The 24,317-nt window shown below is 37.5% G+C and overlaps 1 protein-coding gene across 3 annotated transcripts in view; it reads left to right on the top strand.

The window, feature by feature from the left end:
* The window catches only part of CABIN1 (calcineurin binding protein 1), a 109,530-nt gene that overhangs the window by 18,358 nt on the left and 66,855 nt on the right, over positions 1–24,317 (top strand). For all 3 annotated transcript variants that reach the window (XM_065693034.1, XM_065693035.1, XM_065693033.1), the window contains exons 19-28: positions 119–234; positions 4,985–5,146; positions 6,689–6,895; positions 7,275–7,420; positions 9,275–9,536; positions 11,554–11,814; positions 12,470–12,621; positions 13,185–13,363; positions 21,641–21,823; positions 23,202–23,539. In XM_065693034.1, coding sequence (XP_065549106.1) covers positions 119–234; positions 4,985–5,146; positions 6,689–6,895; positions 7,275–7,420; positions 9,275–9,536; positions 11,554–11,814; positions 12,470–12,621; positions 13,185–13,363; positions 21,641–21,823; positions 23,202–23,539 — 2,006 coding nt within the window. The remainder of the gene's footprint in view (positions 1–118; positions 235–4,984; positions 5,147–6,688; positions 6,896–7,274; positions 7,421–9,274; positions 9,537–11,553; positions 11,815–12,469; positions 12,622–13,184; positions 13,364–21,640; positions 21,824–23,201; positions 23,540–24,317) is intronic.

Below are 24,317 nucleotides of genomic sequence, written 5' to 3'. Positions count from 1 at the left end.
GTATGCAAACATCACTTTCTTATCACAGAGGAAACTTCTTTTGCCAGGTGAAGCATTGGCTAGTTTGATTTAACTCGGTTCTGTGCTACTTAAATATTTACCATCTTCTTTCTTCCAGTGAGTCCTGATACCCCTATGTTGCCTTCTTCACTGATGCTGCTGAACACTGCTCATGAGTATTTGGGAAGAAGATCCTGGTGTTGCAATTCAGATGGTGCTCTTCTCAAGTTCTATGTAAGTGTTAGCGTCATAGAGTAATTTAGGTTGGAAGGGACCTCTGAAAGTCATCTGGCCAAGCCCCATCTCAAAGCAGGGAACAACTTCAAACTTCCATTAGGTTGTTCATTGCCTTGTCTTCATGTTTAAAATGCTCTTTTAAATCTACTTTCCTTCTTCTCCCATGCATGAACGTTTCAGTCAGTTAATTTTGAATAGCAAAGGCTTGTTATTCCAGACCCCTGTCCAAAGGTATGTTTTCTAAACAGGACTCTTCATCAGACAAGAAATGTCTTTGGATAAGTAACTCTGTACTGTAAAAACATCTTGGACAGGATGTGTAAAGTAAATGATTTACCTTGCCTTGGAAGAGAAAGCACTGAAGAAGTTTCAAGTGATTATTCTGAGTACTTAGGAGAAATGTGGGCCTTTATCAGTCACTGATCCTGGTAAAACTTCAGTTGAATGACTTGAATTTTGTGATGCTTAGCTCAGAAGAGAACATTTCTACTCTTTAAAAATAAACAGATATAATGTTTGAAACCTAATAAAAATTTCTAGTGCTTACCAGCATTCATCCAGATGACTGGTAACATCGGGCTTTATTTTTGCTGATGAACATATAAAACTGCTTGTGACCTGTGGGAAGGGAATACCTGAATACTGAATCTGTTTCCAGTTTTGTCTTCTCCTTCAGCCACACCCCTACCCTGCTTGCAGCAACGTTTTACACAGTTCATGCGGTGTTACCTGAATTTTGTCCTGAAGCTGTGATGTATTTGGCTGTTCTGCTGATAAATTTTTGACTTGTTTGATTACACCTGCCTTGGTTTTATACCACAGACTGAAAAAAATAGTACTTCTGTTGTTTTCGTGTAACTAAATGTAACTTCAGATACACAATTCCTAAATGTAACTTCAGGTATTGAACAACGGGTGAAGAGAATGAAGGATTACTCTGGTCCTGTGTCTGAAGGCTGTTCTTTGCTCTGTTGCTCAGATGGGCATGTTAGAAGATCTAATATGCTCCAGAAATGGGTGTCTGGACAGTAGTGCTGTAGCATTATTAGATGAAAACAGTTACCCATTTGTTATTGACCTTTTAAAGATTATTCCTTGATGTCTAGTTCTTACACCAGAAATTTCCCATGGTTGAAGGAGGATACTTCTGTGTGTATTGCTGTTTCCTCACCTTACCCTTAGCTTAGAAACCGAAGTGCAGTCAGCTTTTCCCTGTGCAGAGTGCTGACAGTCTGTTGGCAAAACTTGGCTGTTGGCAAAACCCCAGCTAATTTGGTATTGTGGCAGTTAACTGGGCAGTACTCTACAGGGATATTACGGTGGCACTTCACAGATTCAGCTTGACTTCATTGAGGTTTATTAGCTTCAGCCAAGAGAAAATCATGATTAGTTTAATTTCCCTTCTCAGCACTCCCTGGAGCTTATTAGCTTCAGCTCAGTGCCAGACCCCATCTGCCTCTGCATTTGAGCAGCAGTGTGTCTAGGACAGTAATTTAGACAGCTGGGAAGGATGGCGCGGAGAGCCTGAGGGGTTCTGCAGGAGTCAGCTCACCCTGGTAGGGCTGGAGCTAATGAACAGTGTTTGAACTGAGGCTGACTCAGTGTAGGGCTATTAGATTACCTCTGCATCCTGCTCTCCTCAGTCTCACTGGTATTAGGAGCATAATGCTGATACACCTGAGTCACTTCTGCATGGATCTGCCTTGGGTCCAGAGGGTGGATTAGCTTAGATACTGTGCTTCAAGAAAATAGATAGCCTGTCTCCACACCTGAGCTTGCACTCAGGTGAAGTGCTCCTGAGTGATGAATCTACATTGTGTTTGTGTAGTGTGCCTATATCCACAGCCTGGGGAGTCAGAGTATGCCCGGTGAACCAGGATAAATTGCAGATAATTGAGAACTGTGAATGCATTTACAGCTAGATCTTTGCAAATGTCATCAAGTACTTTGGAAAAAATCTTCCATTTTCAGCTGCAGAATTGTGCATTTAAACTAAAATATTGCATTGTATTATTGAGCCCAAGAATTTAGTTTTCAGGAACAAGCAGATGTTGGAAAGGTAAGGAAAGATAAAGATAAAATAGGATTAATCATTTGAAGAGAAAGACAGCTTCAAGAATATTAGAAGTGTCATCATGTAATACTAGTCTATAAACCTTCTCTAGGTGACCTATCTGCTCAAGCACATTGTATTACTTGTGGCTGAAGGTTGTGTGCAAGAGATTAATACATAGTTAAGTCCTTTAAGAGTAGTCAAAGTTTGAATTATGAAGACCACTTCTGGGTTATTGCCAAGACTTTAAAAGCTAATGAAGAACACAGGAGGTTGTTTTGCATACTGTTCAAGTGAGAGTTCTGTTAGTGGTGTTAGATGTGATTTTGTGTGCAGCAGCAGGAATACCGTGCTTTTAGAGTATCCTGTGATTCTTGCATCTTCCTTTTGACTTATTTATCTACACTTTCTATAAATTTCAAACTTTGTTCATAAATTTGTACAGGAAAAGTAGTGGAAATGAGGTGTCTGCTGTGACTCAAAGATGATTGCTGTGACTCAAAATGTCATTGAAATGCCTTCTAAGAATTGTCTTTACTCTTATTGTTCAGGGGTTTGGCTCTTAATAAATGGTACTTTGTTCTTAGCACAGATCTTTTAAGCAGAAGAGAGTTAACATCTAATAGTTAATCCCAGCACTTACAAACAAGTTTCTTATATGAAGAGTGACAGAATTTTGCCTTGTGATGATGTGCAGTGTTTTTAGTGTCAGGAAAGCCAATCATGATGAGAAATTTCTTGTACCATGCATTGTATGCATAAACAATAGAATTTACAATCCTAGGTGTTGAAAAAGGAGCAGGTAGCTAAAGTAAAAGTAAGATGATAAGCTTTTACACAAATTGCAAATAGGTGAATGATTTGCATTTTTGTCCTGGGTTTACCAGGAGCCATTTTGCTCCTTCTTAGTAACTGGTGCAAGCTCTGTGTTTTGACTTCCAGCCTGGGCAGAGAGCTGATAACACCGATTGTTTTTAATTGTTGCTAAGTAATGTTTATTCTGGCCAAGGACTCTGTGAGTCTCATGCTCTGCCAGGGATGAGGGGAGGCCGGGAGGAAGCAGAGACAGGACACCTGACCCAAACTAGCCAAAGAGGTATTCCACACCACAGCACGTCATGCCCAGGGAGGTAACTGGGAGTTACCCGGAAGGGCACGCTCTCTCTCTTCGGGGGGGTCGAAATCGTTCGGCGGTGGTATCGTATTCTCTTGCTATTTTCTCTTATCAATATTATCATTGGCGGTAGCAGCAGTGGTTTGTGTTATACCTTAGTTACTGGGCTGTTCTTATCTCAACCCATGGTAGTTACATTCTCCTGATTCTCCTCCCCATCCCTCCGGGAGTGGGGAGGGTCGGGGGGGGTGGTGAGTGGACGACCTGTGTGGATTGGTTTAAACCACGACAATTTTCCATTTATAACTGCAAAATTTCAGTTGAGGAAACTCAAGTTAACAAGTGTGCTGAGGAACAGGTGTTGCTGGCTGGGAGAAGTCGGTCTTACTAAAGTTGAATACATGAAAGTGGATGCTTTTTATCTGAGGAAAATGTGTAAAGGAAATGACTTACCAGTTAATAGAACTCCCCTGGTAGTATACAGCTTCCTAAAATTTTAGAGGCAGATCACAGTGAAGAACTTGGTATTTTTCTGTACCCTTCAGTCTCCCAAATGAGATTTACAGCAGCAGCACTTCTACCACCTCAAGTGAATTTTCTTTAGACATAACTGATGTGCTTTGATGCTGGGGATGCACACACAACATATTGCGGTTGGATGTTTAAGGTAAAATGAATGTCATTGCTACCTACACATTTCATTTTTTCATTTAAATTTCATAGTGGAATGTGTTAAAACTGATTCTTAAACATCAGTAATTAAGTGTGGGTTTTGTTTTGGTTTTGAAATGAAGATCCAGAATCCCACTACACAGATTATTCTTGGTGAATATGTTTTTATTGACTTTGAGATGTCTTCCTGGAATGTGCTCTTTTTTGGTTTGCTTTTTGAGGACAGAATTGTCTTTGGCATTCAGTTGCAGGGCTTTTTAATGAATGTTTTAGAGTAAAAGCATCTTCCAAAATGTGTTACGGATGGTATTTTTTCTTGTAATGTTGAAGTTAAAGATAGCAACTTGCTACAGTGTTTAGTAATTTGGGATCAACCCAGCCACTCTCCTTGATGTGTAGCCATCTGTATGATACTGTTCATACTGTGCAATTCTCTATCCATTTCAGTCAGATTTTCATTAGCTGTCCTTTCTTTTTCCACAAAGTCCTCTCCATTACTCTTTTTCCATGCAGAGGAAATGAATGTTTGTGAATTAGGGTAGAAATTCTTTGGTGCCTTTTTCTTATTCACAGGGGTGACAAAAGGAACTTGGTGTGCAGTGGAAAGCTTTGAATTATTTTCAGTCTGAAACATTAAGCTGATATCTAATCACATTGATTAAAGACAAGAGTTCATAAATTAACATAGGAAGATAAAAAATGAAACCATTTCTTTGCCATTCCAGTGCCATTGAAAATACTTGTGTGAGATGGGTTTACAGAAATATGGGTAATATTGGGTTGTAATTTGGGAAGAATACATGTAGTGCCTTAATGTTGTTTTCATCATTAGCCTTCCGACAGCTAGGTATAACTTCATGCAATCTTCAGCTTCCAGATATTTTTCATTGGTATTTGTGATGTTATAGGTTCAAGTACTACAAAAAGAACTTGCAGCATCCACTTCTGAAGACACTCACCCGTACAAAGAAGAGCTGGAAACAGCCTTGGAACAGTGTTTTTATTGTTTATATGGTTTCCCTAGCAAAAAAAGCAAAGCAAGGTACCTAGAAGAACATTCAGTACAGCAGGTAAGATATGTGTTATGTAATGTTAGTGGAATATCCTGAAGTGATGGAAGATACACCTTTGTTTGGTTTGAATGCCAAATATTATATTTTGGAGAAAGATTACTTTTATTTCCTTGTAAAATTCATGTATTTTACATATTGCAGAAAATAATTTAAAAACATGTGGAAGCCTTTGTGAATGTAAAGATATTTAAAGTGAAATGCTAGTGTAGTCTTAGTCATAGTAGTGTGCCATTTTGAAGCTATTCACAAATCAATCTCATTGAGCCATGACTTTCCTGTTTTCAACAGACAAGACGTTCGAGTTTGAGGAAAATTAGAAAGGAAAAAAAGTCAGCTTGAGAGAAGAAAACTTTAGCAGCCAGCCCTGCAGTTTATGAAAGTGAAAAATGTCACTGTTAAAAATTATGCAAGTAAATTATATTATAGCTTATTTTGAAATCCATCTGGTAGCCTTTTATCAGAAATGTGTGAAATTCAGTTGAGTTTGGGAGAACATCTACAGAGTGCCTTGGGAAGAGCACTGAAGTAATAAGAAAGGGACAGAAAAAGCAGGTCAGCAACCCTCTGCCTTGAAACAGCACTGGTTTTGTTCAGAAATCTCAGATGATTTTTGCATTTACCAAATGCAAATGATCATAGAATTAGAAATTAAAAGCAGTTTCATACAAGTAAAATAATTGTCCAGCTTCGTTGAACTGACATTTTAAAATACACAAATACTATTATGTTATTCATTGAATATTTGTGAATTCAGTCTGTTAAGCTTATCTGTTAGAAAAGAAAGATCATGAGAACATGGGAATAACAAAGAAAAAGGGTTGTGTAAGATTACCCTCTGCCCCCAGAATCCTAAAATAAATGTTTACATTTGGGCAATTCTGGATGAGAAAGTTCTTATTGAAGTCACTGATAAATTGATGTTTAGTAATGTGACTTCCCCATTTTGAGCACAGAAGCTAAGTTTACTGTAAGGAGTAAGATGAACAATAAAAAGAGAAAACCAGTCTAACAAAGGAAAGTATAATTTTTTTTTTCTTTTTTTTTTTGGTTACTGTTATCAAGAAAGAAAAGTGAAAGGAAAATGTGAAATAAATTCTTAAATTAGAGAGTTTGAAGATTTTTTGTGTCTTAGAATTTTGTCTGATTCTCATTTCATTTATTCTAACTGGAGTTTGACATTGAAGGTGTAGAGCTTTTCTTATCCGTATCTTACTCAAGATCTGTGTTGCTCAGTATATTTGCAGATGATTCTTGCTTAGAAACAACTTCTGAGCAAGCAGAATGACTATTTTTTTCAGTTGCACACACTGAATTACAGTCCAAATACCTTAGGCTTTTAAATCAGTGAGCTGTATGTTATATTTGTGAGCAGCATAAATTAATGGTGCCTTTAGTTGTTTTGTTCTTGGGAGGTTTAATTGGTTTCTTGCTAGAGTAATGTGTATATTCGCATGAACTAGAATAGTCATAGAAATTCATCAATAGACTTCTGATTGTGGAATTTGAGATTTTTTAATTTTTTTTCTCCTCCCTCTTCAGGTTGATCTAACATGGGAAGATGCTTTGTTCATGTTTGAATATTTTAAGCCTAAAGCTCTTCCAGAATTTGACAGTTATAAAACCAGTACTGTGTCTGCTGATTTGGCCAACCTTTTGAAGAAGACTGCTACGATCGTTCCTCGAACAGACAAGCCTATGTTGAGCCTAGATACTGTATCTGCCTATATTGAAGGAACTTGCAGCAAGGTATAATTAATTGCTTTTAAAAAATATTCAGAGGAGTAAAAAATGTTATTTTTTACGTTGACTTTGAGATAGTTTTGGGAATTATTTATTCCATGATGTTGGATTTCCTCAGATAATTTAATTTAAATTAAATGACACCACCAAAGTTTAGTCTTGGAATGGCAAGAGGTAATATTGATTAATATGCTGGCAGTATGAGTTGTTCATTAGTGTTTGTAAGTGCTCTGTGAATCTGTGGAATGCTGTCACTGTCTTCAGATTCCGCCTTCATATTCTGTGATGAAAAGGCTACATTCACTACAAGGAAGAAGCAAGTGTGCAGCTCCTTTAATGCGACTGTTTCATTTAACATGAACCTTTACTTTTTTTTTATTCTCAGGTACCATCTCTCCCGGATGGTGCAGACTATTCTCCACCAGTGGTGACTGAGTTGTACTATCTTCTGGCAGACTATCATTTCAAGAATAAAGAACAGTCTAAGGCCATTAAATTTTACATGCACGACATTTGTATTTGTCCGAACAGGTCAGTATTATTGATTCCTGCTGCACATCATTCATTCTTCTCACTTCTTTCAGTACTGAAAAGCAGACAACAAAAGATATTTATTTTAGTTTCATGAGTTTAAAAGCCCCAAACTAGAATGCCTGCAATCCATTATTATAGGTTTATTGTATAATTAAGTGCATCGGTAAAATAACCTAACAAACAAAAGACAAAACAAAACCTTAAGTATTTGATTGTTCTGAAATTATAGCTGATAAATGATAAAATCAAGAATATCTGGCAAGGGCAAGGACCAAGTAATATTTCTCTTTTGCACCTTTTGTTCTTTGTCATATTCACATGTGACAAGGAATGAAAAATGTCACTGTTAGTAGCATAGCTATAGCACAAATAGTGTTCTGTAGATGATTAACTGCTTAGGCTGATACCTTTCTAAAAGTATTGATCTCGCTGCAAGTGAACTACTTGAATACAAATTCAAGTAAAATATTTCAGTGATACTTAAACATCTTATTTCTTTATAATTTACAACTTACTGAAATACCACCAAGATTAAGCTCTGCCATCTTAAAAATAAAACATATTTTGAATAAAAGTCTTCTCAAATGAAATTAAATAATCTTTAATTTAACCGAAGGGTTTGCATATTAGATGTTAGCTTTCATTTTAGTTCTCCTTGAAGTTGAGAGCTCAGGGTCAGTGACAAACCCCTAGTTTGATAGATTTGAGACAGGAAAACTACTTCTAAATCCAGTCACATATCAGAGACAAAAGGGAAGGTGAAGGCACAAAGCAATTTCACATGTGAAATCTACAGAGGAAATAGCTGTAATTTAGTGTTAATGAATCTTCTTGTCTGGGACCTCTGATTAGCAGGTTGCTAAAACTTCTTTTTGAAGCTTGATAAAGAAATTGCCACCCCCCATTTTTCTGTAGCTTTGATACTTTTATACCTAAACGCATAAATAAATGAGTGGAATGCATTTCACTGTGTGATGTTTTGTTGCTCAGAAGATGCTTTATGTGGTAGCATAGTATTTTTATCTTAGTCATATGAGATACTACATCTTCACATGTCTAGTACAGTTCTCCTTCCAGTCCCTTCAGGAATCTGACTATTGAGGTCACTTGACCCAGAAATAGGTTTTCAATTGAAATCAGCAAGTAATTAAAAGCAAAAAAGTTAGAACATTATGATTATTGCTTTGCTGTTAGAATTATAGTAAAATTGAAAAATTCCAGGGCTGATGACCCCAGATGTCAGGTGTGATTGTGGAATACAGAAACTACTCTTCAGACTATATCGTCAACTATCTCATAAACACAGGACTAGATCCTGAACAGTCCCCTCAGTAAACAGTCTTCATCGTTCATCAGAATTTTCCTACATGCATGCATTTTAGGTTTTGTGATTTTATGATGGAAAATCATGATGAGGATAAAGATCATTCACAGTTCAGTCTAACAGTACAAAAGACCATGATGGCTGTCTGCTGGCCTACAGAAATGAAGGGTGACAGTGTTTGGACAGGACAGGGTGGTTACTGAGAAAATAAACCAATGGGAATGCTGCCATTAGAAGTACAGAAATGCTATTTTTGCATGGCAGATAAACCTTGTTTTATTTGACTTTCATGTGTGACATGACATTTGGCACAGTGCTTTAGTAGGAAACCATATTTAATAAAATCTGTTTGATTTAGGCTATACTGCCTCTGTTTCACTGTGAAGGGAGGAGGAGATGCAGAGATTTTTTTTTTTAAGAGACAGTACAATGGAAGGAAAAGATAGAACAAAATGAATCTTGTCTGTGCCACTCAATGTACTGTTTAGGAGGGAAATGGTTTATGTGTTATGCTCTTGCTTGCATAGGTTTGATTCATGGGCTGGCATGGCTCTGGCTCGAGCAAGTCGTATTCAGGACAAGTTGAACTCTAACGAGTTGAAAAGCGATGGCCCAATCTGGAAGCACTCTACTCCTGTCTTGAATTGCTTCAAGCGAGCCCTGGAGATTGACAGCTCTAATCTCTCCTTGTGGATAGAATATGGCACCATTTCTTATGCCCTACATTCTTTTGCATCTCGACAGCTTAAGCAGTGGAAATCAGAACTCCCCCCTGAAGTTGTGCAGCAGGTGGGATCTGAGTGCACTGAAGTTTTAACTATTTAAAATTATATTTTCTAACATAGTAACTGTTAAATATTTACATGCTTTATACCAGATATTAGACTATATGGCTACTTAGTAATGTTGGAAATTCTAATACTCATTCATATAATCTGCTGGTATCAGCAGTATTTAAAGGCTTTTTCTTTTTCCTGCGTAAAATTAGTTTGAGCCTGATCTTTGAATTAACTTTTGTAACATTCTGGATAGGGGAATTAGAATTACCTTATCTTTCTGTAAATGTCATACAGTGTTTCCAGGAAAAGGTGAAATGCATACATATTCATATAGTGAAAAGATCAGGAATTACTCTGATATCTGTGTCATATGTCATCTCCTATATCTAAAGACATCCTTCACCCTTTTCTATGTTTTGGAACTATTTACTTAAACAAAAGATCAAAATGAGGAGATAGATAGAATTTTCATAGAAAAAGTTACAAATTCATTAGTTCTTTTTGCATGACAGTGCTGAAAAAGTTGAAGTTTATTGCTAAGACAAAGCGAACAATTCTGAATCCTCTTTGACAGGGATAAAAGTTGCTAGAGGAAATGTTTTGTCTGTCTTTTTTGACCAGTAAACTCTATTTCTGCTCTAACTATTCTCACTTAAAAATATTATGTAGTCCACAACTGGAAGCAGAGTGAAAAAAAGAAGTGCTGCTCCTGGGTGTCTGCTGTAAGTTGTAAAAAACTTTGAGGGTTTGAACTGTAGAGAAGTGATACTGGGAATGTCCTTTGTTTCCAAGAGAACGTATTTACAGCAAGGTGATGTGTCTTGCATCGGAGCATTGAATTTCCCATAGACACTTACATAGTATTTGACCCTCTAAAGACGAAAGATGATGTAAGCGTGCGTATTAAAGGAGAACGTGGTTTATTAAGTAGTATATTTGAAATGACAGCTATCAACAAGGGTTTCTTTCTGAGGGTTATTACATCCAAGAGCTCCAAAACTAACTATTCAGAAAATTACTACATTTTAATGCATCTGATCTGTCAAAACTCTGGTGTTACTGTTTTCGGCCTCTTGGCTACGAGGGACTTGCTGAAGAATTCCAGGGTTAGTGCTGGAGTTATTTCATATTATCAGATAAAAGGTACAGTACAGAACAGCTATCTTAAGTTGTGGATGAAATTAGAATGTTTATTTAGGACTACTTGACTCTTCCATTTGAATATATTAAATCCACATATTTACTAAGAAAAGCTCTATTATAATAAAGATAAATTGGAGCAATATAATCTCCATTCATCAGTAATGTGTTTCTCATACATAAAATCTTTATTATTCTCTTCTCATTACAAAATATTTAGGAAAGGAAAGGTTGTGTTACAGTTTCTGAAGTGCAACAAGTGCTGAGGTTACTGTTATAACCCAAGAATTTATCAATTTCTTTTTCAGAGAGAGAAAGTGATGTGTATGCATCTTTTGATGTAGTTTTTTAGGTGACTTTACTGGCAGTTTAATTCATGCTGCTGGTTTTAATTTCTTTGAGACATGGGAGGAGGGTATTCTTGCTATATTCAGCTCTAAATTATATGCACTGCGAGACGGATAAAATACATTTCTTCACAAATGATAATGGTCTGTAGTGGTTCTGGCAGACTTTAGCTGCAGAACAAAAGTGTCTTTTATTCTTTGAAGAGTTAACATAATTACAGCTCTGAAAAAGTGGAAAAAATTTTGTAGACATATATATTGGTTTGATATTTTTCAGATGTATGTGCATATTCTTACACTATTGTCTTACTGTTTTGTTCTGGTTATTTGTGTCAGCAGTTACTGAAATGAACAAAAACCTATCCATATACACATTTTGTGTGTTGTCAGGGTATATTTGATCACTTGGACATGTTCAGGTTGGAAGTGTTTTAAATTATATACCTTGTTTATGCAATTTTATACGCAGGAATATATTTCTAGAACCTTTCATCCCAGCACAGTGAATTCATGTGTTCTCAACACTTTGCTCAATCACAGATGGAAGAGCGTCGGGACAGTATGTTGGAGACAGCCAAGTTGTGTTTTACATCAGCATCTCGCTGTGAGGGAGATGGTGATGAAGAGGAGTGGCTTATTCACTACATGCTGGGAAAGATTGCAGAGAAGCAGAAACAGCCTCCTGTTGTCTATCTGCTGCATTACAAACAGGCAGGCCATTACTTGCATGAGGAGGCTGCCCGATATCCAAAGAAAATTCACTACCATAATCCACCAGAACTTGCCATGGAAGCGTTGGAGGTAAAAGAAAGTTAAATATGTAGGTTTGAAAACCTTGTTCTCTACAGATAACAGAATACCAGTTATTATTAGTTCATATTATTAGGCATAAGTACATGGTGCTCTGCACCTGGGAACATTTACGGGAGTGACTGAAGAATAAAATGGATCGTGTTAGGCCGGTTTTGTTTAAAAGACAGTTTATGTATACAGTCTCAGTATTGGACAGGCATACAAAAATCCCACTTCTGGATTTTGCTGTACTCAGTTCATTAGTCAGCTTTTATCAAAATCAAATGTGTAGGTTTCAGAAGCATCTCATATCTATAAAACCAGAAGTTCATGTAGGAGTTGGAATAGTAATCATGCCTTTGCTTTTATTGTGTTGGCTGGTAAAAATAGTGGGTCTGGAACATAATCAGTGGTGCTTTTGCCTCCAAGCAGACCAGGTCTGCTATCATTGTTATATTCCATAGGTTGCATAAAATTTTTAGTTTTCACTGTCTTGTAATCTATAAGCAACTTTCAAAGGCAAGAAAAGTCCTACTCAGGTAAGTTTAGGTAACAGATGACTGACTTTACTAAGTCCTGTGGTCTCTTCAGAGGAGAGCCTATTTGTACTAGGTTGCGGAGTTATGAATTTTCTACTGACCAAATGGACTTTGGTGTTTTCTAGGTATACTTTCGACTTCATGCTTCTATTTTGAAACTTGTGGGGAAACCAGACTCTGGAGTAGATGCAGAGATACTAGTTAGTTTCATGAAGGAAGCTTCTGAGGGACCATTTGCCAGGGGTGAGGAGAAGAACACCCCAAAAGTTGCAGAAAAGTGAGTGTTAATTTCCAGGAATATCCTCTGAAAGCATACTGATAAATACTGTATAATAAACTACTAAAATGAAGCTGAATGAAATGTGAGCAAAGCAACATGATTAGAATTAATTCTAATACTTGTAGTTTTCGGGTATCACGAACAGTATGATTATGTTCTGTGTTGAGATGTTCTCAATAATTGGCCCAGTGCAGATGAGAAAGGAACAAAAGAGAACAATTTTGATCTTGTGACCCATTTTGAAGCCACTGGTTTTATTTATTAATAAAAATATTTTTTTAATCGACTAATAAGAATGCAAAAGCAAATGGCCTTTGTTTTAAAGGGTAAGAGACTTTAGTCCTCATAATTTGTCTCATTAACAACTACAAAGTAAGGAATGTTTTACTATTGACCAGTGGAAATGCAGAAATATAACCTGTACTAAAAATTCATCACTTACAGTTTGTTAGTAAGATTTGACGACTGTATTGAGAACATCGTAAGAACACATAGTCTCCTTTCGTTCTTTGTGTGTGTCCCTAGTATGTTAACACTATTCTTTTTCTTGCCTGCCCCAGGGAAAAAACTTGCATGATTGATGAAGACTCTCACTCTTCAGCTGGAACAGTGCCAGGCCCTGGGACTTCCCTCCCCTCCTCCTGCGGTCCAGGTCTGACTTCCCCACCTTACACAGCCACTCCAGTTGACCACGATTACGTCAAATGTAAAAAACCCCGTCAGCAGGCAACGCCGGACGGTACAGTCCCTGTTCTCAATACTGGCAGCACAGGGAGGTGCTCTAATCATGGGGGGTTTGAGCAGGAATGATCAAACTGCTCATTTTAAGGAGGGTGATGGGTCTGTGGTAACACGGGCAATATTGAAGCTTATAACCTTTATAAATACAGTGCTTTAAATACAGTCAGAGCTTTAAGTATAAAATTCAGAGTTGTCACCTGCCACCATTGGCACCTATCACTTCAGAGGAGTGTTGATAGGAGCTTGCAGCTCATTGAGTTTTCAGTGATTTTTTTTTTTTTTTATTCTTAAATTATTTTTTTTCTTCAGAGCTGAATGTCCGTTTGCTCTCATAAAGAAAGATGTGGGTTTAGTCTTTGAAGACTGGACACCGTTTCAGTGCCTGTGTGAAATGACCATGTGAAAACTGGAACTGACTGAAACAAGACAAATTGTTAAAAAGGCAAACCAAAACAATGTTATCCTGTTTTTGAAGGAGGCAGGTGGCAACTATTTTGAGTATATTGTGTATCAGCACGAAGTGATTTGCATGACAGTGCAGTAGATTTCATCTTTTAGTTTTTCTTTATCATTTACAATGACTGGTTAGCAGCTCATCTCTATAGAATTTGAAGTTATACAATAAATTATTGGCTTATAAATGCAGAAGGTAGGGTGGTATCACAGTGTTATTGAAGATTTTGCAATATACATGTATAGTAAAAGTTAAGTTACTATTTAAGTAACCTGACATTATTATTTGGCTAGGAATTTTATTCTGATTCTGCTTTTCTAGCCATTTGTTTATCCATCTGGATCTCTATAAGTATGAGCACTCAAAGAGGAGTAAAGTATCTGCAATATGTACCTTAGTGTTGGTAGAATGTGTCAGGCACCACAGAAAAGCTCTGCTTGATATGAATTTATTTCTGGAGGGTGGGCTGCTTCCTACTGTCATTTTCTGAAGAATGGTGATTTTTAATAACTTTGACATAGTTTGGAGGCAAATGTTCCTCTGCCTGGAAACTCTGCAAGGTGAATTTCTGTAGCAAATAATTCTTGGTGAAACTCACAGATCCTTCATTACTTTCACTAACAAGAGAAATGTTCATTTTGTTTATTCTTATATTTTAATCAGGAATAATTCATTGGACTGTTTTGATATCACATGTAGTGTGTTAGTGTGAATGGGTTATGTAGAGACCAGGCTCTTATATTAGCCTTTTGACATTTTTTGGCACAGCAAACACAGAAGGGAGCAAATATTTAAATATTCTCTAAGTAACATTCTCTGTGAGAAGCAATTCTGCTTAAGACTACATCTGCTTAGGTCCTGATGACTGTTGAAATGTTCCCAGGAGATACATAAGCTAGATAAATATTCCAGTACATGTCATTAGTACATTCACTCAAAGTAAGATACTACAGACTGTGACATGCTAATTGCCTGATGGCAGCAAAGTTGGCTCCTTAGCAAAGCCTGAAGGTGTGAGCCAAGGAATGTCTACCTCTGCTGGGACTGAAGTAGCAGTTCTTGAGTCTGCTAGCTTAGCCTAACTGGGACTGAGCTTTGCTGCTGTCAAGTAATTAAAATTGTGAGCCACTGAAAGAAGCAGAGTTAGGGGGGTCATTACAAAGGCTGTGTGCAGCCATGACAAGTAAAATTGCAAAGTACTGCATCATTCATGTTTTGTAAGTTGCTGGCACAACTAAATTCTGGATAGAACGTATTGGAGAGCCCCAGGAAACTGAAATACTTGCTTTGAGGCAGTTACAGATGGAAGGAGAGCTAACAGGCTGAACCACACTCAGAAGTCTTTTCACTTTTATATTATTACATATACTGTGCTCCTCTGCCTGCATTTGCATTTTACTTGTGTTAAAATCTATACCTTTAAAGTAAAATGCTCTTGACAGCTTACACTTACATCACTGAAGAAAACTGGTGTCTGTGTTCCCGTTGTGCTGTTCCTGAAAACAGCAAGAAAATACCCATCATTTGACTACCCCTTAGAGGTTCTTTTTAAACCATTCCTACAACTAAACTGTCCGTATTGTTGTTCACAGAAGAAATAATTTGGCCTAAATTCAGTCTAAATGTTTCTTCTTTCTGAGGCCTGGCAATACTCTTATTTACTCTTAACTCTGGTATCAATATTGTTCATCATCTATGCCATAAATTAAGAGCATTGTATGAGTCTTGTCTACAAAGTCCTCTTCTTATGTTACAACATGCAGAACATGCTAGTTGGGATCGCTGTCATTGCTGACCTAGGAGAATCTTTTGACCATTTTTGTGTGCTATGCTTCAAGGAAACATGTCCTGTGAGGAGGGAGAGAAGGAACTGGGAGGGTTTGTTGAAGGAGGAGAATACCACTGTAACCTAAATAGTTTTGAAGGCTGTACAAAGAGTTAGAGGCAAAACCCCAGGATTTCCTTCTCCATGGGAGACAGAACAGGTGTTAGACTTAAATTGCATTTTCAGTCTGCACTATTAGATTCAGTATTTCAGTCAAGATTCAGATTTCAGTCTGGACTAACACTATGAGAAAGGAGTGTTAAAGTAGTATTAGGAAATACTATTTAGAAAAAAAAGAAGTTAAAACACTGTAATATGTTCCTGGGGATAGTACAACACTGCAACACTTCAGCACTGGAAGCCTTTGAAAAGTGACACTACATCTGCCAGGGATGATGGAGTTGCAATTTATCTTGATGGAGAAAGGAATGGATTAGATGAGCTCTTGTGGTTCCTTTTGAGCCCTATTTTTTTCTGTTAATGTTATGTTTTGGCGGTGGTGTTTGGTTTTTGTTGGTTTTGGTGTAGGGTATTTTTTAAACAAGATACCCAGCAATGTGCTTTCTGGTGCAGCAAATTATCTTATTACAAGCAGGAGAGAATTACTGTACCACCAGACATTTTTTCTTGAAAATAATGGGACTCTGATCTTCGAGCGTTCATCTGTAGACAGGTAAAGCTGTGAGGGCAGGCTTATTTCAGATACATTATATTCAAATGAATTGTTATAGTTCTGTAGTTCTCCATCACGTTTTCCTGGTGAAAAAAGAAGGCTGGGATATGCAGAAATCCCTGTTAAAGCTGAGAGTATATATATAAGCTTTATATCCAGTGAATGCTAGTAGTACTAATTTTAAGTCATATATTTGATTAAAATGGGAGAAGGGAACCGATAAATACAGCTTGTAAATAACTAAACTCCTTTTTCAAGGAGATAGAAGTATTGCTGAGTGGCAGCTGTTATTTGCTGGCTGACTGCTGCTGTCATGTGTGTAAAGTAGACAGCTTCCTTTCTCTTTTCTTGTCCTTCCACTCAGCAACATCTTTTCCTTCCTTCTGTTAATCCTGTCTTTCCTGTCATCACCCCTGCCTGTTGCTGTTTCATAACTCTCCAAATTGAAAACTGGTATTTGATAGTAGAAGCCTGAGGATTAAATTCTCTTTATTTTCCAAGAGCAAAGTAGGAAACAAGAAAAAACAGGAATTCAGAGAGGACCAAGACTATAATTATCTGGGATGTCACCATATTTGCACTGCTAAATGGCCAGCATTATATACCAAACCAGATATGCTCATTGTCCTCCTTTATACAGGCTGGATGTATGTAGTCAGTAAAAACCAATTGCAGTACAGACTTCAAACAGTTTAAATGTACCTAAATTTTGTGCTCAGAAAGCAGTAAAAGTATTTATATTAAAAAAAAAAAAAACCCACAAAAAAAAAAAAAAAAAAAAAAAAAACAAAACACAAAAAACCACAACCCAACCCTGAATGAGAAATTTGTTTCCCAAAATGTGGGCTGGGAGATCGTTGTGAGGTCTTTTTTGCTGTAATATGCCTTCATTGTGTTGATACCCAGTTCCATATTGTGGTGGTATTGCAGGTGATGTATTCAGTATCATTGTTATTGCAGTGTTAAAATGTTGTGTTGTTGAAGTCTTCATCCATGTCATGTAGTATGTTGTGTGTAGTTAGATGTAATTGTCCTTTTTTGTGTTTGTCTTTGCCTGATTGCTTTTTGCAACCAATATTGCCCGTGCTGCCTCTAACCTTTATACAAATCTCTGTTCCCCAGGCATCCTCTTCCTGCTTTTACCTGTCACGGCTTGCTTTTAATAATTGGCTAAACCTGCATGATACACTCACTGAGAAAGGCTACTTGCTTCATGCTGTGGGAGAAGTCTCTCTTCATAGTTTGTTGGTCTGTAACCCTGCAAATGTTATGAAGATGCACATTTTTTTGTAAACGGGGGTTCTCAACATCGTGATGAGACAAAGGTGATCTCTGAGAAACTATATGCACCAGGTTGTCACTCACACCAAGCTAAATAAGCTTCTAAGATGGAGTGGGTATTTCTGTCCTTAAAAACAACCTCCACATTATATATTGGAGCATTAAAACCTTACCCTTCAAAATTCTCTCTCACCAGCAGTTTAAAATGAAATCTTTTGGTCCGCACTACATACATACCCTTTTCTGGCACATGGTACTGGATGTTCATGGGGATTGCACACTGGACCACACTGAATAATGAATCGCATCCAGTTTATTGCAGTATTCTCCTTTTTTACCTTTCCCCAATTTAATCTCTCTTTGATTAGTAAAAATATCCCACTGGTATTTAGGATGAGATTATGTAAAAAGGATTTCACTAAATAAATGGAACATTGATGAGATACTCTGTTGCTCTGCACTTGAAGACAGAAGAACACAATATAAGACTGCAGGTTACAGAAACATGTTCAGTGCTCAGTGCAGCCAGACAAAATGTAGACTCTCATCTTTGACTCATAAGAGAATCCCTTTAAGCATTCAGAGGACTTGCTGCCCTCAAGAAATTAATCTGCTCCCATGCAAATCTCTGCATTTCTTTTGTTTTTAATTATGTGCAAAGTGCCTTTGATACAGCGCTGAATGTTGCCTTCTGTTATGGGTGGAATCTGTTTCAAGAATGAGAAGCGTGTGATACGTCATGTTTCTGACTACGGACCAATAAAGAAAAATGCTCATACATATAAGTGAAGAGAAAAGGGGAGCTATGGTGCCAGGCAGGGAGGACAAATAGAGAGTGTGTACATCCACAGCCTGTGAACAACCCACCTTCATTGCATGAGATCTACTGCATAGATATTTTTTTTTTATCTATGTTATGCAGAGTTAGGATGTGACTTGGTGCAGTTGCCATGAGTTCTGCATTACATACTGCAGGATTTAGGTATGAACAGAGCTTTTTTATTCCATTAAGAAGCATCTTGGGTAGCCTAATAAGTGATAGCTGTTTGAAAACCTCCAGTGATTCTGTAGGTTCTCTGTGCAATTTTTAACTGTATGTAAGAGTTAAACTAAAGATTAAGGGGGAATTAAACCCCATTGCCTCTTGCTCTGTACTTAGTGACTATGAAGAGCAGTTACTGTATTTTTATTTTGGTTAATTGTATATACTTGGAAATTCTCCTTATCTTTTTGAAGTCCAGTTCTCCCAATGTTTTTATTATATGCCATCTCATTTTTTTTCTCCTCACCTCTGAATTCATTCTAGTTACTCAATGTATTTTTTTTAAATCTGAGTCCCAAATAATTAAGACACCATAATTAAGCTTAATTTTCATTAGTGCTCAGTAGAACAGGAAGATTCTCATGTATTTTTTCTATTGAAGTTACTGATTATACATTCAAGTGTGCTAGTTTGCTGGATTGCTTTTACATTAGCATGACTTTTTGGCCATTTCTAGTTTGAGAATCACTAATTCTCTACAGGCACATGTGAATATATGTGCTGGGATACATACATACACTTTCTATTGCTGATCTTGTTATCTTTTAGGTACTTAGAGATGGATTTAGTTATGCTCAGATAATTCTGTGGAAAATGAAGGCCAGCTGGCTAACAGCTTTGACCTTTTATCCTTTGTAGAGTTAGGTACTATACTTCATTTTCTATTCCCTGGAACTTTACCCATCCTCTGTGACTTCTGAGAAATTAATACTAACTGCTGGCTGCTGCTAATTTCTGAAATACTCCACTGATTTTGTCAAGCCCACTTAGTCTGAAAGCAACTTGCATTCAAGAGGTCTCTAAAATAATAGGAGGTTGTCTCAGAAGTAGAGTTTTTTCAGTTATTAGAGTCCAATGTTAGTATCATGAAGGTTATTTTTTTATATAGTTAACATATTGAAAGAAATGGAGAATGAACCTGCATATCTAGACCTACCCTTCTTTTAGTAGAAACTTAAAATAGCTAGCTAATTGTCAGGAGGTATTTCCATTTGTTCCCCACAGGGAAAAGCTTCCCTGTCATGCATACATTTGAAATTTAACGTGCTAAATCATTGTCTGTTTTTGCATGCTGAGAAGTTAGCGTAATTTCCTAGTGATCTGACAAAACCGTCGCATATTGGTCTAGCAGTTCTTGATTTACATTCTAATGCTTCATCTGTCATAACCCACACATCAGAACTGACCTCCAGGCTTATGGCAACATTTGGAAATGGGCAATTTTATTTTTTTTCCCTAGATGAGTAATTCGGCTTCTTTGCCACAGATGCCGAAACTTTCCTTACAAAAGTCAAGGGAACTACTGTCAATCTTTTTCCTGATGTCAACTGGGAGTTCAATAGTGTCCATTTGTACCACGGAAGGTTATTAAAGCTTTATAAATGAGTCATTTAAAGCTTGACTGGCCTCTTTTCAGAAGCCTTCTCTTCCCATTCTTTATAATTATATTCTTTCTATATAAAACTTGTCATTATTAACCAACTATATAACTTCCAATTAAGAAGCAAATGCTGTTCCCCTGTTCTTTTTCAAGAGAGTTTTATTAAGGTCTGTTCGCTGAAAGGGAAGGTTTTCTTTGTGTGGTGGTGAAAAGCCTATGGAGTGCATCAAATCTGGTTTAATTTTGTTGGAATCCTAATAAGCAGAACCTGATTTGCAAATTGAAGGTTTGCAGAGGGATTTTTTTCTTGATAAAATAAATTCATAGGAGGCCCTTATCTCTCTCCTGAACAAGTGCAATTCAGATGGAACAGAAGAAATTTAATTAAATTATCAGCTCATCTCAAAGTAAGGGCTTTTGCTTTTTTAAGATTTTCTTTTTTGATCTTATCAAGAAAAGGAATGACTAAGAATGCAGTGGGACTCCCTAGACAATAGAGGTAACATGCCTCTTGGTTAAGCTATTCCTGTATCTTCAGCAGAAACTGGATATTAATCCTTTGGGCTGCAGAATTGGAGACAATTGCCTAGATCAGAATTTTCTGTTGGACACTGAATTATGTTGGCACAATATTACAGAAAATGCCAGTTTCCCATCTCACTGGGAATATGCATGCATCTTCCTGTTGGAGACAAGAAGCTGTGGTTTTTGGGCATGCAGGGCTGCCTCTTGATGTAAAAGAACTTGGGTTATATCAGGCAGGTTCCAGACATGGGTGGAAGTTTTTCACATGGCTGTTTGTTCTGAAGTGTGAATTTTATCCCCCGTGATAAAGTCCTGATAAGGTACCACTGTAACGTAGTCAGCAGCCAGTGTACACTACTCCAGTTTGTCAAGGCAAAGTCACTTCTGTTCTTCTGTCTACTGCCTTGACGTCCAAGAGTTTTCCTGTCGACTAGACCTAGTTTTTTGATGGACTGTTTATTTGCCATATCAGATCACCTTTCAGAACATTTGGTGAACAGCATCTAACACCTGCAGGATAGATGGCATCAGTGATCACTCCTGTAAGTCTTTGCCCTCTAATGATACCGATTTTTCTGTCCTTCATGAGTAATTTTTACCAGTATTGTTGTTCATGGCTTTCTCTTGTCACTTGAGCTTTGCTTGCGTCAGACTCAAAATTATACTGGGTGCTTTTCAAGGGAAATGGCACAGTAAACCCAGGAAATTTTAAAGTCCCTGCTAGATGAAATATTGGGTCCTTAGTCAAAATGGTTTTGAAAGTTGAGCATTATTTCTTTTGAATCAGATTCCAGGGTAATATTCTAGGAAGAAATGTGGTGGGGCAGGGAGCTCTCTATTGCATTACTGTTAAATAATACCTAGGGAAAGAAGACTGGGGTTTTAATTTCTTAGCACAAAGAGGTGAGATGAAAATGATTAGTAGACAAAAGAAAATACCTTTTAGACGACAGAATTGGTGGTTGTTAAGGATCCTGTGTTGCATTTGTCAGGGGTTTGCAGAGTGGTTGCAGTTCGATGGTGCTGTTACCAAGATGCAAGTAACAGCTTGATGAGTGTGAAGTGGTGCATTCCTTCTTTTATCTCTTTTGCAGAGAGGAGTCAGGATAGCACTGCAGCGGTGCTGTCTGACTCCAGTTCCACACAGGATATGTTTAATGAGCCTGCCAGTTCTCAAGACAGCCTGAGGAAGACTTACACAGAGAAGAGGATTTCTACTACCTGTGCTGATGCTGTGATACCCAGCAAAGACACCCTGGGATCTACAGAGGAAAAGAGTATGCCTGATTTAATAGATAATATCAGCTGGTATATTATCATTAAAATGTTTCTTCTGGCATGCAGAAGCACTGAAATATGCTGCAGTGAGACTGAGGATTTTAAGTGGGCGTTACTGCTGCATGTATGTGTAGCTTAAAATAGGAACTGTGCTTTGCTTCTGTGACCATCATCCCAGTTTGTACTACCTGTTAAACCTTATAAAGACAAGAATAATGATAAACTGATGTCTGTGGTGGCCCTTTGACTGGCTCGCCTTCTTCTAGGTTTTTATTTACTCCTTTTCTCAATGTTTCCAATCTCTAAATAATTTAAGGGGCAGTCATTAGAAGCTAATTTCAAACAAAACAATTTTTCTTTTCCCTAGGTGTAGGTGCCCTTTCTGTTCTAGTCAGTAGCAGCTTGATATTCAGTACATAGCAGAGCACAATTAGTGAAATTAGATGTTTTATTCCGTTGGATACTTTATTTCAGTGGAGAAGTGGAATTGCTGTCTACCAGTTTTCTCCATATATAATAGCACTAAGTGTTCTGTATTCCACTGGAAAATTTGTTTCGATATCCATTAACTGGAATTTTCCTTTGTCTGATGTTTGCACAGTTGGATGTGGCAGTGGATAAAGAGGCTGGATTTCAGTAGGAAAGACAAACAAGCCCAGAGTATGAATTTTGCCCACCTTTCCGTGCTGTGCCTGTTTGAGGCCTGTTAAGTCTTTTTTGTCAGTTCATGAAGTTTAAAAAAACTCATCTGCATGTAGCAGGCATGTGTTCAGCAATAATGAAATGTGGAAGCTCCAACTGCAACGGGTGTTTTATGAAGTAAGATTTGGTATCTTCTAAGAAAAGATGAACTGAAATACCATAGATGGAACTGTAGGTACTACATTGTCCAGAAGACCAGGTTAGCTGCTCTAATCAGTCTGTCCAAGCCTAAGTTATGTTCTGGAATTGTGTTCTTCTAGGTAAATCATTAAGAAAAATATTTCACTTGGCAGGATGACTTTAATTTTCTGTTCTTTTCTCCTTTCTTTACAGTAGAATTTTACTGAATGACACCTTTATTTTGTTGTTTTCTCCCCTCCTCCTCCATCTTCCAACAATATATAAAATCCTGCATTGTGTAAGGTGTGCTCAGGGGAAAACCTAAAAAAGACAATGGAGAGATCAGTCTGTGGATCTGTTAATGAGCTGAAGATTGCTTACTCATTGAACATCAGGAATAGTCATAATTTTTCTCAGGAGCCTCTCGATATGTCTGTCTGTGCTTTCATAAAGAGAAGGATTACCATTTGTTGCATTTAATTTTTGTTGTTTTGTATATTTTGTTTGCCAGTTTGTAATTTTCATGGGCACTTTTGTCTTCTCTTAATGTTCCAGTTGCAGGAAAGTCAGAAGAGCTGCTGGAGATCTCGGAATCTTACCACCCTGCTGAGCCTACAGGCCAAAAGATTCTGGTGGAGTCTCAGACTGCTGCTGGCAATCCCATCAAAGCTACAATCGCCACACCCTCACAGTGGGACTACAAAAAGAAAGCTGAACCTAGTGGAGATACATCTGAATTCCCTCATGGCCTTCCAGCAGACCTTGAGGAACAGCGAAAGTTCCTGACAGAGCAGTGCATTGCCTCCTTCTGTCTGTGCCTCAGCCGCTTTCCCCAGCACTACAAGAGCCTCTACAGACTGGCTTATCTGTACACATACAGCAAAACACACAAGGTGAGCAGGCCACTGGCACAAGAGCTGACTAGCTGTGTTTGTTGCCTGAGTAAGCAAACTGTATTGTCATTCATGCTAATTCAGAAGTCTCAGTGTTAAAATACAGCAGGTAAGTTTGTTTTGCAGTTTGGATTGGAACTGTGCTTTGGATTGGAGCAGCTTCTAGATTGTCTGATTCATATGTGTGAGGCCAGTTGAGTTGAAAGCTTCTTTTTTTATTACTGAAGTAGGTAATTTTTTTCATTCGGCAGAGAATTACCTTTTAGATATGTTACATAAACTAGGATGTTCTCACAATAATGGTAGCAATTATTTTACTGAATAAGTGGACTGAAAAGTGACTTGGAAGCAGCAATTTGTTAGTATTGGTGTAAACACAGCATGTGACACAGACTTTCTGGGTATCTTGGGTCTTTGTAGAATGGAAGTTTTCCTGCTGTCAGAGAATAGAGGTTATCTTGAGTAAGAATTATTTACAGCTTAGAAATCACTAAGTGAAAGTCAGAGATCCTGCTGTTTGTGAGCTGGAGATTTTGGATTATCAGGAATAACAATGATTTGGTGACTGTCATAGTATCAGTTCTTGTTTGAGGGGGGAAAAAATAACGTGCTTCCTCCAGCATCACCCTTCTTCATAACAAAATTAATTTTGAAAGCATTCTGTTACAAATTATCATTGGTTTGGTTTTAGAATTATGTCTTTTACTTCTGCATATTTCAGTTAATATAATCATTTGTCCTTCTGAAGTATCAGTAAATTGTGTATGAACAGTAGGTG

This window comes from Lathamus discolor, chromosome 12 (assembly GCF_037157495.1).
Source record: "Lathamus discolor isolate bLatDis1 chromosome 12, bLatDis1.hap1, whole genome shotgun sequence".
In the NCBI taxonomy this organism is placed as follows: domain Eukaryota; kingdom Metazoa; phylum Chordata; class Aves; order Psittaciformes; family Psittacidae; genus Lathamus; species Lathamus discolor.
The sequence above is the reverse complement of the archived record's forward strand: the minus strand, read 5'-3'. Positions and strand labels throughout refer to the sequence as shown.